Source organism: Musca autumnalis, unplaced genomic scaffold (assembly GCF_047663935.1).
Source record: "Musca autumnalis isolate F117 unplaced genomic scaffold, ASM4766393v1 scaffold_4, whole genome shotgun sequence".
In the NCBI taxonomy this organism is placed as follows: domain Eukaryota; kingdom Metazoa; phylum Arthropoda; class Insecta; order Diptera; family Muscidae; genus Musca; species Musca autumnalis.
Genome location: NW_027411977.1, coordinates 7,461,153 through 7,476,780, shown reverse-complemented (window position 1 = coordinate 7,476,780; position 15,628 = coordinate 7,461,153). Strand labels below are relative to the sequence as shown.

The 15,628-nt window shown below is 36.1% G+C and overlaps 1 protein-coding gene across 1 annotated transcript; it reads left to right on the top strand.

Annotated features, from left to right (window-relative positions):
* Window positions 1-11,137: 11,137 nt before the first annotated feature.
* Window positions 11,138-15,626, top strand: Tektin-C (Tektin C). The gene is made up of 3 exons (XM_073981635.1): window positions 11,138-11,563; window positions 11,637-12,146; window positions 14,956-15,626. The coding sequence occupies exons 1-3, from the start codon at window positions 11,391-11,393 to the stop codon at window positions 15,533-15,535; spliced, it is 1,263 nt and encodes a 420-aa protein (XP_073837736.1). The 5' UTR covers window positions 11,138-11,390; the 3' UTR covers window positions 15,536-15,626.
* The last annotated feature ends 2 nt before the right edge of the window (window positions 15,627-15,628 follow it).

Genomic DNA, 15,628 nt, shown 5'->3' with positions numbered 1-15,628 from the left:
GCTCTCTGAAAGTATAGTGAACTACATACATATATGCCGTGATCCATATACATATATTCAAACGTGGGGAAAACCTTGATTCATTCTTTAGCTCTTCGAATTGGTATATATGAATTCCACAAACGACGGACGTCCATGCCTATAGTTGATCGAACATAGCAAACACGGCTGAAAGGTAATTCGAAGACTTTAGATATATCAAGAGCCACCATTACTACCATTACTGTTCAATCGCATAACTTGTACTGGTTCAGTACTCTATTGATATGTGGGTAATCGGATGTCTTTTACTTACCGGGGCCAAACTAGCAAGCATATATTTTATCCTTCGGTCACTACGACCTATTTACTCCTGAAAATTATTATCTTTTTTAATAATACTAATAAAACCATTATTTGATAAAGAACGGCGAATTCGTAAATGCATTCAGGAAGATGCATAACTAAGACAAGGCATCTGATTTTCCAAAAAATCACAAGTCATTTTAGTATGTGTATGAAAACAAAAACTGCATTCATGAAATTAAAAATTATTCTGAAATCAAAATTAATATTTTTGAACACTCATCACTAATCCGACGTTTCTAATTAAATTGTTTGTCAATTATTTTTTTTTTGTCTACAAATACAATACAAATACGAACCTATTGTAAGAATGTAACGCAGTTTTGCGTTTTGACAAAATAAAAACGACAACAAAACAAACTTTCTTGTTATACCTTGGAGAGGATTCATTACATACGACTAGAGTTTCCATTAAATACCATCAAATTTCCCTAAACTTATCCCTTAAGAAATAGGCGCTTCACAAAAAATGATTTAAACTAGTTTTAGCTATGATTATTTTTAATTTATTTTTTACAAGAAATATTAAAAACAACAACAATATGAAACAGCTTGTGTACCTTAAAACTCACTGCACTGAGAATGAAGATCTAGAGCAATATCTAATTTTGGTTCCATGGCCAATAAAAACAAAAAAAAAAATTATCAACCACCAAATACTTTTTTGCTACCGAACAAAATATATCTCAAAAATTATGTTTAATTTAAAGAACAACAGTAAAGTAAAAAAAACCAAATAAAACAAAAGAACAAGAAGAAACAACATAAGGGACTGAAATACTTTTTTAAGATGTTCTACAAAACCGAAGAAAAAAAAAACAAAACAAATTTAACTAAAAACAAAATACTAGTAAAATTAAGCCCGGGACTTGAAAACAAAAAAATTAACAAAATGAATGAAAATAAAAAACAAAAACATCAACATGAAACTACTGTTACAGAAAAATAAAAGAAAAAAATTACCTCAACAAATTTAAAAAAAGGATATAAAAGAAAATAGAACAATTTAGCGTAACTGAAAAAATACATAACCTAACATTTTTTATTTAGTTAAAAGAATTGAATGAAAGGCCAAATTGAAAACGAAAAAGTAGAGAGCTCTTGAAAATGTTACATAAAAAAGAATAAAAAGAAGACGATGTATGTTAAACATGTATTGACATTTTCAAGAACTCCTAATTTCGGCAAAGTTTGAATAAATATACAGGGCAATCATGAAAAAATCAGTTATTTTCATCATTATTCATATTTAATTTTGATTTATAAAGTTGTTTATTTGACGTTGTTGCTTTTTTGCGTATATCCTGAGTTTGATATGCTCTAGGACTATGTTGAATAGTGTTGGGGATAATATGCAGCCTTGCCTTACTCCTACTTTGATGAAAACCTTATCGCTAAGAGCTCCTTCATGCAATATGCGGCAGTTTGCACCGTTGTACAGGTGCATAACAAGTTCTATGATTTTCTCGGGAAAACCTTTGCACCGCATTGCAGCCCATATTGCCTGGTGGCGTAATTTGTCAAACGCTTTCTGAAAGTCGATGAAAACTAGGTATAACGGCGACCGATATTCGACACTTTGTTCAACTATTATGCGAAGACTATTGATATGATCAACGCACGATTTGTGGGGGCGGAAGCCAGCTTGTTCTGCTCGACACAGCTCAGGGTATGCTAAGTTGATTCGTTTGTTTATTATATAGGTTATATCTTTATTGATGGTGCATAATATTGTTATACCTCTCCAGTTTGAGCATCTTGACAAATCACCCTTTTTTGGCAACTTTACTATTACACCTTCTTTAATTTCATCGTCTAAAGTACCATTTTCCCAGAAGTTTGTAATTATAGGGTATAGGAGCTTTGCGCTCACTAAAGGGTCAACTTTTATCAACTCTGCAGCTATATTATCAACGCCAGCTTTCTTGTTATTTTTTAAAGCTGTTATAGCTTCAGCTATCTCACTTATGGAGGGAAAGTCGGTTTCCATATTTGGGTTTTCAATGTGTGTATGGCAGTTACATTGAAACTCGACATCATTATCCGCTCCGTTTGATAGCAAATCTGTGTAAAAGTTCTTCCATACCGCAATTTGCCTGCTTTTTGCCGTGATCAGTGTACCATCGTCATAGGCTTAACAGATGTGAATGGTCGATTTGACAAAAGCTTTGTGGCTTTATATAAGTCACGGCAACGATTCGTTTCACTTGCTCGCTGGGCTTCTGTTGCAATACGATCGATGCATTTCCGTTTATCTGTGCGGGCACTTCTCTTTACCTCGCGGTTCAATCTATGGTATTGGTTACTTTTTTCCATCCTAGCATTCCTCGTTTTTGCAGCATTTATCGCTTCTTTAGCAAGTTTCCTGTTTTGTATTATGTCCCAAGTTTCATCGGAAATCCATGGCTTTCTTTTACTATGGGCGTATCCAATGTTGTTCTTGGCTGATGATAGATATATTTCTCTGACAGTTCTCCATGAGCTTCGTTGTTCAACGGGGATGTTGCTGAGGGCTTCTCTTAAAGGGTTTGCAAAGGCTGTAGAAACCTCCCTAATTTTTAGACGATCTATATCAAACTTCCGTGAACAATTGGCTTCTTTCTTTATTGTAGCTATTTTTTAATCGGACGGTTGCAATAAGAATGTGGTGATCACTTCCTACATCCGCTCCCCTTTTGGTTCGGACGTCGAGTAATGAGCCTCTCCATTTCCTGCTTATCAAGATATGATCAATTTGGTTTTCCGTGCGGTGGTCCGGAGATGTCCATGTTGCTTTATGTATTCTTTTATGTGGAAATAGCGTGCCTCCAATCAGAAGATTGTGCGTCGAACCAGTTTCGGCAAGAAGTTTGCCATTCTCAGTCAGACGTCCAATTCCGTGGGTGCCCATTACATTTTGGAGATTGGTGTTGTCCCTGCCAACTTGGGCATTAAAATCTCCCATAAGCATGACTATATCACCCCCGCGTACATTTGTCAATACAGAATTTAAGCTGTTATAAAATTCTTCTTTAGCTGCGAGTTCAGCCGCTTCTGTGGGCGCATAACATTGTATTATAGTCAGGTTTCTGGCCTTCGTTCTGAACCGTGCTTCTATAATGCGATCTGTGTGAGGTTTCCAGTCTAACATCGCTTTTTGTGCATAGTTCGATAGTAAGAGGCCAACACCGCCGGCTCTAGGTTGATTTTTAGGTCTCCCAGAGAATAAAAGGAAATAGTTGTTGTTTGTTCGGAACTCTCCTACCTCTGGCCACCGTGTTTCTGCTAGGCCCAAAATATCTGTATTGTATTGTGAACATTCCTTACACACCTGATATAGTTTTGATGTTTCCAAAAGCGTCCTTACATTCCATGTACCAATTCGTATCCTTGATTTCATGCCAAAAGTCGTCATCTGATTTATCAATTGATTTCTATTTCTTGTTGTGGTTTCATTAATCATAGTAGTTTAAGATGAGCAGCAGATTAGGCTACCGCATCCGATTCTGTTGCCAGGGCTGCTGGCTAGAGCATACAGACATGCTATGTGTGCAGTGACTTACTACCGTAAGCCATGTTGCCCGCCGTTGACCGTTATTGGTTCCTCCGCCGTTTCAACTCAACTCAACGTACGCCTGTCTGCCCACGTACGTAGCACTTACATTAACCTCTATTTCACAGATTATGTTATGATAAGCCCAATGAAGTGGTTTGTTTCGAAGTATTCTCTCCTATAGTAGAGTAACATCATGATATTTACTGTAGTGGGGAACTTGATCTAAGTCCCGGTCCACAAAAGCGTGAATTTCATTAAAAAATTTCATGAAATTAGGCGTTCTTACAGCCCATTTAGATATGACGTCATTAGCCGGATTTAGCACATTATCAGGTTTTATTTGCTAAATCCAGTCAAAATCTACCAGATTTCCCATACAAAAATAAATCCTCCTATTGGGTGGATTTGTTTTAAATCTGGCATAAATCCTCGTATACAACTCTGTTTTTTGCAACATGTTGCTAGAAAATACAAAAAGTTGCAAGCTGGCACAAGAAACAAGGTAGATGCATAGGTGAATTGCTAGACCAAAAATAATTTAAAATGTAAACATTTGTAAACAAGGCGGAAATATTAAATTTGTTTTGATGTACAACGTTGATTTTAATCAACCAAGACTAATATTTATGATGCCTAAACGATAAATTATGTAATTCGTTTATTTTAGATGGGCAAACTCCGGTCCCGACCATCACGAATAATCAAGGTCCGACTGTAATTCGTTTATTTTAGATGGGCAAACTGCGATAAAATAATTCTTTATTTGCTCTTTAGTTAGCATTTGGTATGTTCCAGTGCTGCACATTTCTACACATTTTTACTCCGATAACCGATTTTTCCTTTATGTTATCGAAAAAAATAGTAAAAATGTGCAGTACTGGAACAGACCAATTAGTAGCATAATGTGCTAACATTTTCAGTATTAAACAATAAATTTGTAATTTGACGTATGTTTTTATTTTTTTTTTTTTTTTTTGAGGCGAATTCAATTTACAAAAAATTCTCTTGACGTTTCAAATTCGATCAGATGGGCTGATGCATCTACCTTGGTAATTGTGCTATGAAAAAAAAATCAGCTGACAGCCATTTAAATCCTCCAAAATGTATATCTAAATGCAATGAGATTTGTACTGGATTTATTAAATCCAGTCGAGGATTTATGGCTAGTCTAAATGAGCTATTAAATCGAATTCGAAGTCGATCTAGAGACGCATAATTTCATGCAATTTTTTCAATGAAATCACTCTAGTGTGGACCTCCCGGTCCAAAGAACGCCAAATTTCATGAAATTTTTTCAATGAAATCACGCTAGTGTGTATCGGGACTTATGATATTGAGAAACCAACGGACGTTTTGAAAGTCCGCCATAAATTAATCTATTCAATTTTTGATGATAACTTACTAACTTTCTTTTTGTGACTCCATAAGTAACACCGTAAAAAGGATAGTATTTGCGCGAAGCGAAAGATTAGTTCTTGGATTTTCAGTTAGTAGAAAATTTCTGCAGAAAAATGTTGGTGATGACAATAACCAGGTGAACATTTCTTGATTGCCCTGAAATTGAAACTTTGCAGAAAGAAAGAAATAATAATAAACAAAATAAGATGCAACATCGAAAGATTTCTTAAATTATTAATTTAAATTAATTTTGTTATCTATCTTTTATATAATTACTTCTTTATTTTTTGTTAGTGAAATTATTAATACTTGACAAATGAAATGAACTGATTAAGTAAAATTTAAAACTGATTGAAAATAAAATAAAGAAAAAATAACAATTGTAAAAATTTACACTGCCTAAGAGAAAACCAAAATATATAGGAGACAAAAATTATTCCCTCTTCCCCTAAAAGAAAATGAAATCAAACAAAAAATCTAAAAAAAACAAAAATGCATCTATGGAACGAACACCAATTTATTGCAGAACAAAATAACATTTAAATCGAACACCAAATAAACACAACAAAAACAAACTGTATATTGAAAAAAATCTGCTTCAAAAAGTAAGCAATTTAAATGCATACATATGTACGTACATATGTATGCATGCAACTCTAAATGAAATAATCAGAGCATTACAATTAATGTTTTTTTTTTTTTCAATGAAGAAAAGCTTTTTTCAAGGAGTCATTCTTATCCACTCTGTCGGTGACGTATGATTAATGTACAAAGAAATGATTGTTCTATGCATTATACGCCTCAAGTATTTATTTCTCTCAATTATTAGGTGTGTCCGTTATCTATTGCAACAGCACACACTCCAATTTATTTGACAAACACGACTGGGATTTAATATTCATTAAATTAAAAATTGATATGAATTGCAATCCTTAAAAGAAACACTTCGTTTCAAATTGTATCCTAAATTACATTAGGCGATTTTACTTGCGCCAATTCTCACTTTGATGGAGAGAAGGGTGAGACATGTGGGAACCCTTTCTCTAAATGACATTTGCATAATGGATAATGGATTTGCCTACAGCAAATATCATACAAATGTATTGTACATTTTAATATTCATAAAAAATTAAAAAAATCAATAATATTTTTATTGAAAATACTTATGACTCTTCACGTTGGTTTTCGTTTTTGGTTTCGTCATGTTAACAGTTATCCCAAAATAACATGAACAAATATTGCAGATTATCTATTCGGTATTAAAAACAGATTTAAATGAAAGGCAAGTGAAACTCGAGTTAAGAAATACAAAAACACATAAACCTGTATGTAATTTTAATTATAAGCTGATGTAACAACAAAACTATAAGTTTAAAATTAAGTTCAATTTGAAACAACAACAACAAAATATACGATATTTAAAAATTAACGATAATGAATAAGATATAAATAATGTTGAAATATATAATTATGTGTGCTCTTGGGCAGGATGGAATTTATTATTCACCGATTAGGGTAGGTAGTTTTGTAATAAATCGAAATAAATTTTCGTGTAGATAAAATATTGGGCAAAGCATCACTAATACTAGTACGTTTATCTTTACGAAATCGAGTGGATTTCGTAAATGTAAACGTACTCTAAGGGTTACGTAGGGGATGGAAGATACCAAGGAAAGGTCTTGACCGGCTTTAACATGGCAAAGCCCAGGATTTATCTTGGTCCCTCTTTCATCTCAAGTGGACACTGACCTCTCCGTGCGGTCACCTGGGGAACTGCCTTTAACACCCGTTAAAGTTAGTGAGCTAATATGTGCCGCATCTTCACCCATAAGAACGTTAAAAACTTGGGTTTGGGCATCGGGTTAGTGACCCTTCCCTAGAAAAAACAGACTACTATGAAAAAACGAAAGACAAGAAAAACAAACCCCTCTAAAGTTGACGAACCCCGCAAACGTTTTAAGGACCATGATCTGCGAATCTGCACCTGGAGTGTTCGCACTCTTTATAGAGAAGGTGCAGTCTTCGCATTGGCAGACGTACTTGAAAAGTACAAGGCCGACATTACTGCCATACATACGATACAATACGATGGAACGGGAAAGGCGTCACAACAACACCTAAAGGTGACGCACTGTATTATAGCTGCCATGACACAAAGCATGAGTTTGGATGCAGATTTGTAGTTGGTCGGAGGTTAAAACATCTGGTCTCCAGCTTCACCCCAGTTAATGAAAGACTCGCTGCAAGTCGATTAAAAGCAAAATTCTTCAACATCAGCTTTATTTGCGCTCATGCTCCCACTGAAGACAAGGACGAACAGACCAAAGATATATTTTACGAGCGCTTAGAAGAAACTTATGACCGTTGCCCCGCCCATGACATTAAAATCATTCTAGGCGATTTTAATGCCAAAATTGGAAAGGAGAATATCTTTGGCCCAACAGTCGGGAATTTCAGTCTCCACAGTGAAACATCTGACAATGGTATGAGGCTGATAGACTTTGCAGCTGCAAAAAAACATGATAGTTAGCAGTACCAGATTTAATCATCTCGATATTCATAAGGGCACCTGGCTGTCGCCAGATCAAAAAATAAGAAATCAAATTGATCACGTCGTGATAGATGGAAGACATGCATCAAGCGTGTTGGATGTTCGACCGTTCCGAGGTGCAAACATAGACTCGGACCACTACCTTGTTGCAGCGAAGGTACGTACCAGATTAAACGATAGCCACATCATATTCCACTCAACTAGCCCAATTGCTTAATGAGAGCACTCCTTGTCCCGATAACATAACAACACAATGGCAAAATACTGCCCACTCCATGCAAACATCCGCAAAATCCATACTTGGATTCCAGAGACCTCCACAAAGGAATTCATGGTATGACCAAGAGTGTCGTGCTGCCAGGGGTGCCAAGTTGGTGGTTTTCCCGCTAATTTTGGTGATCTTTGACGTACAAAAACCACTGTTTAAGCAGGAATGTCAACTGTTTTAAGGTAAAAATCGCTACAGACCTATGGTGCGTATGTGGCTGTAGCGATTTTTACCTCGGAACAGTTGGCATCCAAGCGTGCTGCTACCGAAGAGAAAAATGCGGCATATAGGGCTACTTTACAATCAGAAGCAACGCGTAACGCACGCGAGAGATTTCGGGGAAAAGGAGAGAAGAGAAACGACTTTTCCGCAAGAAAATGAGAGAAATGGAAAAGCGGGGGTGTGAAAAAATCGAGATGTACAGGAGACAGAATGAAGTCCGAAAATTCTACCAAAGAGTAAAACATCAAACTGATGGCTTTGGAACTGGTACATCCTCCTGTAGAGACCAGCAAGGTAATCTGGTAACTGATACAGATAGTGTGCTAAGGATAATGTATATTGATTGGATTGAATGCACCCGGCCAAGATGAGGTAAAGACAGCAATAAACCGGCTGAAGAATAATAAGGCAGCAGTAGCTGTTTAAACCCGGAGGCGACACGCTGATAAGGTTTATGCATCAGCTAGATAGCTCCATCTGGCAGGAAGAACGCGTACCCGACGATTGGAACCTGAGCATGTCCCGTCCATAAGAAAGGAGATAAGACTTTATGCTCCAACTATATGGGCATAAGTCTTCTCCCAATCGCCTACAAGATAGTGTCAGGGATATTGTGCGAACGACTAAAGCCCATGGCCAACGAAATAATTGGACCATACCAATGCGGCTTTAGACCTGCCAAGTCCACCATTGACCAGATATTTACCCTGCGGCAAATGCTGGAGAAGACCCAAGGGATGCAGATCGACACCTACCACCTTTTTGTCGATTATAAAGCAGAAAGAAGAATTGAATTGCCAACAGATGCTACTTTGGCTTAAGTAAGCACTTTAAAAACAAAAATAACGCTTTACACAACAAGTACTTGCGCAAGCAGATAAGGCAGTGCTTGGTGTGTTTGAGAGGAAAATTCTTCGAAAGATCTACGGACCAATCTGCGTTGACGGTGAATATCGACGGCTTATAGAACAAATGTTCTGTAATGGGCCTGCTAAGCAACTATTTTTCGTAGCACTTCTCCTACGAATTTTCATAAACCCAGCCAAATCGACAACCTACCCCCCCCCAAGACTAACCCTCACCCAAATTTTGAAGATCCTGGCTTCCGCCGTTTTGCCTGGGAATTGATTTTCAGTCAGACATCATTGCTCAGGTATCTTAATACGAGTTTGTGGCAGTTATGAAAATAGGAGTGAATGAGATACGAGAATATATTTTATTAATATTTAGAGAACCGAGACAACATATTGAGATAATAAGTGGTTGCAGTAATAAAGTACAAAAATAGCAATCGTATGATATAAACAAAATCGAAATTGCATTTTTTAAGATGCGAGGTTGAGGAAGTAAGGCATCGACATATCAAACAAGATTACGGTGAAGGGTTTAACCATTAAGATGGTCATGTTAATTTCATAACGTTAACAACCAAGTAAATAACGGTATTTCTTATACGACTTTATTAAAAACTCGCAAATGTTAAATTTCCTTCAAATCGATCAATCAATCCATTTTCACATTCAGAGTATACCAAATGTCCTATATTTATTTGAATTAGTTAAGGACGTGCTGTAGTATATCACTTGGCCCACCTCGTACGGTTTATATTCCTCTCTTACATGCTTTCATGTTTTTAGTACCACCAAAAATTACGTACATACGTACCAAGTAATTCGCACTATGTTGATGGGACAACGAATCAATCGCCGAATGTCACCCAGTATTCGAAATGCAAAGGTATGTTTTCGCTATAACCATAACAATGCTTGACATGCCAGCATAAACAAATCATAATTTATCCTGGCAACCAATATATAGTTATGTTGTATAATCAATAATGGATTAACCCACTGGGAAAGGAATTTAATTCCTATCAAAGATTATGTTATGACACCGCAAAGAAGGAGAGTGTAAACGTCTTCTAGTACGTTTATGTATGACTGGATTTGGTTAATCTGGATCTGGTTAATACGCCATTTATATTAGAACTTTTTGCCGGGTTAACTTTCTTTATGAAGATTCATTCGTCGTATACACAATGGAATTGACATTTGGGTTTAGGAATTGATGATGAAATTGACAATGGAGTTATTAAATCCAATTATATGTAAAAGGTTCTATGTTCTATTTCATACAATATAATAATAATAATTGTTCCACAAACATTCCAGACGGGACAAGGGAGACTTATCTCATATCAAGGAGTGCACACCGATTCATATTAGCTCAATGATATGGGACCTACTGTTTATCGTCGAGTCCGAACGGCGTGTCTTAAGACACCACTTTCTAGAGAAGTTTTACATGGCTGAAATACTCAGGAAATGTCGCCAACATTACTGAGTGGTATTTTGCCACCGCTGAAAAATGTTTGATGTTGCCTGGCCGGGGAATCGAACCCACGACCTGCAAGGCGGGCGTGCATACCATTGCACCACGGTGGCACCCATCCAATATATGTCAAATAAATCTGCTAAAAGGCGTCTAGCTAACCAGACAACTTCAATACTATTCAGAGAGGAGAATGCAAGAATCTTCCAGTTTCGCAATATTGCATAGTCCCGGTCCACACTAGCGTGAATTTCATTTAAAAATTTCATGAAATTAGGTGTTCTTAAATCGAATTCCCCACTACAGCAATTTTATGATTTTACTCTACTATGGACGTCGATCTAGAGACGCATAATTTCATATCAAAATTTCAATGAAATTACTGTAGTGTGGCCCGGGACATACGTCGTCGTAGTCAATCTCATTATTGAAATGAGAGATATTTTTCATCATCTTAATGGGTTAAGACTTTTTTTGCAAAATATCCATACATAATTTGTTCCTTTCACCTACAACCACAGGAAAAGGGAAAGCAAATTAACCAGTACCACCACCGCTGTGCAATGTTCCATTTATGACTTGTTAATAGGGAGGGAGTAGCAGTAGAAGTTGTAGTTATGGTGACATTATGAATTCAACAAAACATTCTTTGAGTTTTGATTTTTCTGGATTCAAGAAAAGTCTTTTGCACAGATAACTTCGTATATTCGCTTGCACGGAAAAAAAAAGTGTTGGTGAAAATGTTGAATAGTATGCGATCAAAACGTCTAAATGGACTTCATTTGACCGGTTGCAATGCAGGACCAATGGCCAGATTACCACCCAAATATTCCGACGAAGATTGGGATTTCAATAACAAGGTTAAGCTACGCATAACCTGTGATCAGGAACGTTTGGCGGAACGCATAATGGAGTAAGTAAATGCAACAATTTTACACATACATACATACATTAGTTTTTCATTTATGATAATCTGAAATTTTCAGGGAATCTCGTCGCGTCATGGACGATGTCAATGACACCACACGTAACTGGCAACGCGAGGTGGAGCATCAAATGCGTGAACGTGCCAGTGAAATTCGTTTCCTCTGTGACGAATTGAATAAGCAGAAAAAGACAGCACTGCTGGAGGATGAAGCATTGAATACCTATCGTATGCGCATTTTAAATGCCATCGGTTTCCTTAAGGAGAAATCGTTGGCCATTTGTCAACGATGTTTGGTATTGCGCGAGGGACGTTTGGGTGTGGATTTGTGTGAAGATGAAGTGGATCGTTCCTTACGTTGCGAACTGAAGGTTATCAAAGGATGTCAGTGTCTAATGGATAAGGCACTAAAGGAGACGAACGAACAGTTGCGCAGGTTACGTGCAACAATGTATTCATTGGACAAAGATTTATCGCAAAAGGATAAATCTCTTATGATCGATGAAAAGAATTTGACGCTTAGAGGAAGTCAACGAGAGATGGGTGCAAGTGATTTGGCTCATCATCATTGGTAAATATTTTACAATGTGGATAAAACGGGATTTACACTATCCTTACTGTTAGGATAAGCTTCTCTATCACTCTTTCTGGTAGAGTTTTTGCGTTTAAAAAAAAACAAACAAAATACATGTATTTTGTTTTTGTATTTTTGAACGCACACGCAACACGCAAAGTTTTTGGTTTTGACCTAATTTTCCACAAACGAACACAAAATAATCATCGTGTTCTCATAATTTTCTATCGTAAAACTAGCAAAGGTGGTTATAAGGTAATGCGGCATATGCTATGTTCCAGAACTGTTACCATTACTACTTATAGTCCGGTCAAAATAGACATTGAAATAGCAAAAATTCCCACAGAGCTGAATTTTGGTGGAGAGCTAGGGTTTACCATTAGAAGCAACATCCTAAAAGTCCCCATCGATCTCATGTGTGCAAAAAAAAAAAAATTATTCGGGGTCAAAGGTCAAATTTTAAGGGTTTTTTAGGTTTTCGGATTTATTTTTTGAAAACGGTTGATCTAATCAAAAAGTTACTAAAGTAAATATTGTAGACAGGAAAATTATCTACAAGTTCCTACGAGGAACCATTCTTGAGATATAGCTGTTCTAAAAAACACATGATTTTTATGTATATGATAAGGGAAATATGCACATATTCAGACGAACCGGCTAAAATAAGCGAAGTAATCGGGTCTGTCCCCCCAAAAAATATATATTTTCTTGAAGAGCGAAATTATAGCTATCTTTAAAAAAATCCAACAAAATCGGAGCGTGTTTAGTAGAGTTGTTCAATGTTAGAGTCATTTTATGCGAAAATAGCCCATTTAACCCACATGTATAATCGAAAGCCCAACGGGAACGACCCTAACGAAAACTCTCCGATTTTTTTTTTTTCAAGTTTTGTCCGAAGGTAGGGTTTGTTGCGCTGATTAAGGAAATGTATAATTTTCAACGATTGCGGATCCGGTTCGCCGGTTATTTGACCCGAAAGGCCAAATTTAAAAACCGGGTTAGACCCGGTTCTACTGAACCGATTACTGCAAAGTGGATATCGTTTGAAAGCTTACGGAAGTATCTAACACACAGTGTCGTTATTTCAACCGGTTCGCCTCATAATGTACATACGCGGCTAATTCTTTATTTGACCTTTAGATCGCGATATCTCGAAAATGGTAAGTCTTTTTTAAGAATCATAAAGACCACTCTTGTAGACAATTGCTGCTTTTGCTAAGTCTTACCGTTTTCGAGAAAAATTAAAAAAACTGAATAATGCCTCCAAAAATGACCTTTGACCCCGAATAACTTGTTTTGCACACATGGGATCGATGGAACTTTTAGGACGTTGCTTCTAATGGCTTACCCTAGCTCTCCACCAAAATTCAGCTTTGTGGGAATTTTTACTATTTCCCCCTTATACGCATGTCTATTTTGACCGGACTATTAATTACTATTTTTTCGATATCATAAAGGAAAAATTGTTATCATTGTAAACATTTTTATATTCTTGCAGGTTCTGGAACACAGCAAATATCTTAGTTTTGTTGTTTTTAAATTTAAAAGACAACATGTTTTTTTTAAAGTGGGAGGTCGTAAAATTGATTCAATTTCGGGAAAGGAAGAGATGACTATATTTTCGGTCTATGCCAATAGACCTCATCAGAACAAATGACTAAAAGAACTGATGAGGTCTAGTGGCGTAGACCGAAACTATTCTCATCTCTGCCTTTCCCGAAATGAAATCAATTTTAACTACCTCCCACTTTATAAAAAACTGTTTTTTATTTAAAAACAACAACGCTGAGATTATGCTGCATTATCTTACAATAATAAAATGATACACATCTCAACAAAACTGCCAGAGTGAATATTATAGTAAGTTTACATTTACGAAATCCACTTAATTTCGACTGTCAATTCCATTGCTTAAACGTCAAATGAAATCCAATGGATTTCAGATGAGTTTTCATTTGACGTAAATGCAAAGGAATTGACAGTTGAAATCAAGTGGATTTCGTAAATGTAAACCAAGCATTAAAAGCTATATGTAAACAACCTTAAACGCCGTTTGCATTAGAGCTTTCTGACGGGTTATAATGCGGTTCATTTACATATAACAGGTTTAATATACCCACTAATACTATGTTTACATTTACGAAATCCACTAGATTTCAAATGTCAATTCCATAGCCCAAACGTCAAATGAAATCCAATCGATTTCAAATGAGTTTTCATTTGACGTATAAGCAAAGGAATTGACAGTTGAAATCGAGTGGATTTCGTAAATGTAAACATAGCATAAGCTTTAAATGCCAATTTCATTGGGTCAAAATGAATGGCGTCAAAATAAATCCTCATAAAGAAGGTACGTTTATATATAACCGGATTTAACAAACCCACTGGGTTTTAAATGTCAATTCCATTACATATACGTCAAACAAATCCTCATAAAGAAGGTTAACCCTGCAAAAGGCTATAATATAAACATGGCCTTACACTGCAAAAAGCGATAATGCAAATAATACTATGTTTACATTTACGAAATTCGATTTTAACTGTCAATTTTCATTTGACGTATACACAAAGGAATTGACAGATGAAATCGAGCGGATTTCGCAAATGTAAACATAGTATAAGATTCCTTATGAGGATTTATTTTGACGTATATGTAATGGAATTGACATTTAAAACCCAGTGGGTTTGTTAAATCCGGTTATATATAAACGTACCTTCTTTATGAGGATTTATACTCGAAAGTGTCTGTATTCATCCCAGTTATTGAGTTAATTATATTTGCTTTTCTTTAACTTATGTCTTTCAGTCAATATTCCCTGAGTGAATGGCAACACACAACCTATAAAAATCTAGAAACGAATGCCCGAGAATTGAATTCGGCTGCTCAATTGAGAGCCTATGTCGATTTGCTATTGAAACAGGTTTGTGAAGATATGCAAAATCAAACGGACCGAACAAATGAAGCATTTGCCCGACGTATTGCCGAACAGAGACATGTCAAAGCTTGTTTGGAGAATAAACATAACGATACCATGAATCACATTCATGAAGTTCAACAAAACTTGCAATTACTCGAAAAGGAAATATGCGATAAAAATCGTGCCCAACAACTTTGTCTCACCCGTTTAGGCAATCGTGCTACACGTCCAGGTGTTGAATTAACTTGCGATGAGGTACAAGATGCTCTCTATCACGAATTGGAAGCTTTGAAAGCATCCTTGTGCAAATTAAATACAAAAGTCCAAGAGAATAAAGCCTCTTTGCGTTATTTGATGCATGTTCAAGTTATGCAGGAAGAGGAAATCAATATCAAGGCGAATTCGATTAAAATTGATGAAGTTGATTGCATGACAATACGTCAAGCACTAAAATACCAATCATTTTAAATTTAATACTGACAATTTAAAATAATGTATGTAGAACTATTTTATTTATGGAAAATAAATATTCAAAATTAATTTCGAGATAGCAACAAAACT

What these genes read in the sequence shown, in the direction of transcription:
- Tektin-C (XM_073981635.1), top strand. Translation starts at nt 11,391, where the DNA reads ATGTTGAATAGTATGCGATCAAAACGTCTAAATGGACTTCATTTGACC. An exon ending in TTGGCGGAACGCATAATGGA is followed by an intron (nt 11,564 to 11,636) that starts GTAAGTAAATGC and finishes TGAAATTTTCAG; the next exon opens with GGAATCTCGTCGCGTCATGG. An exon ending in GATTTGGCTCATCATCATTG is followed by an intron (nt 12,147 to 14,955) that starts GTAAATATTTTA and finishes TATGTCTTTCAG; the next exon opens with TCAATATTCCCTGAGTGAAT.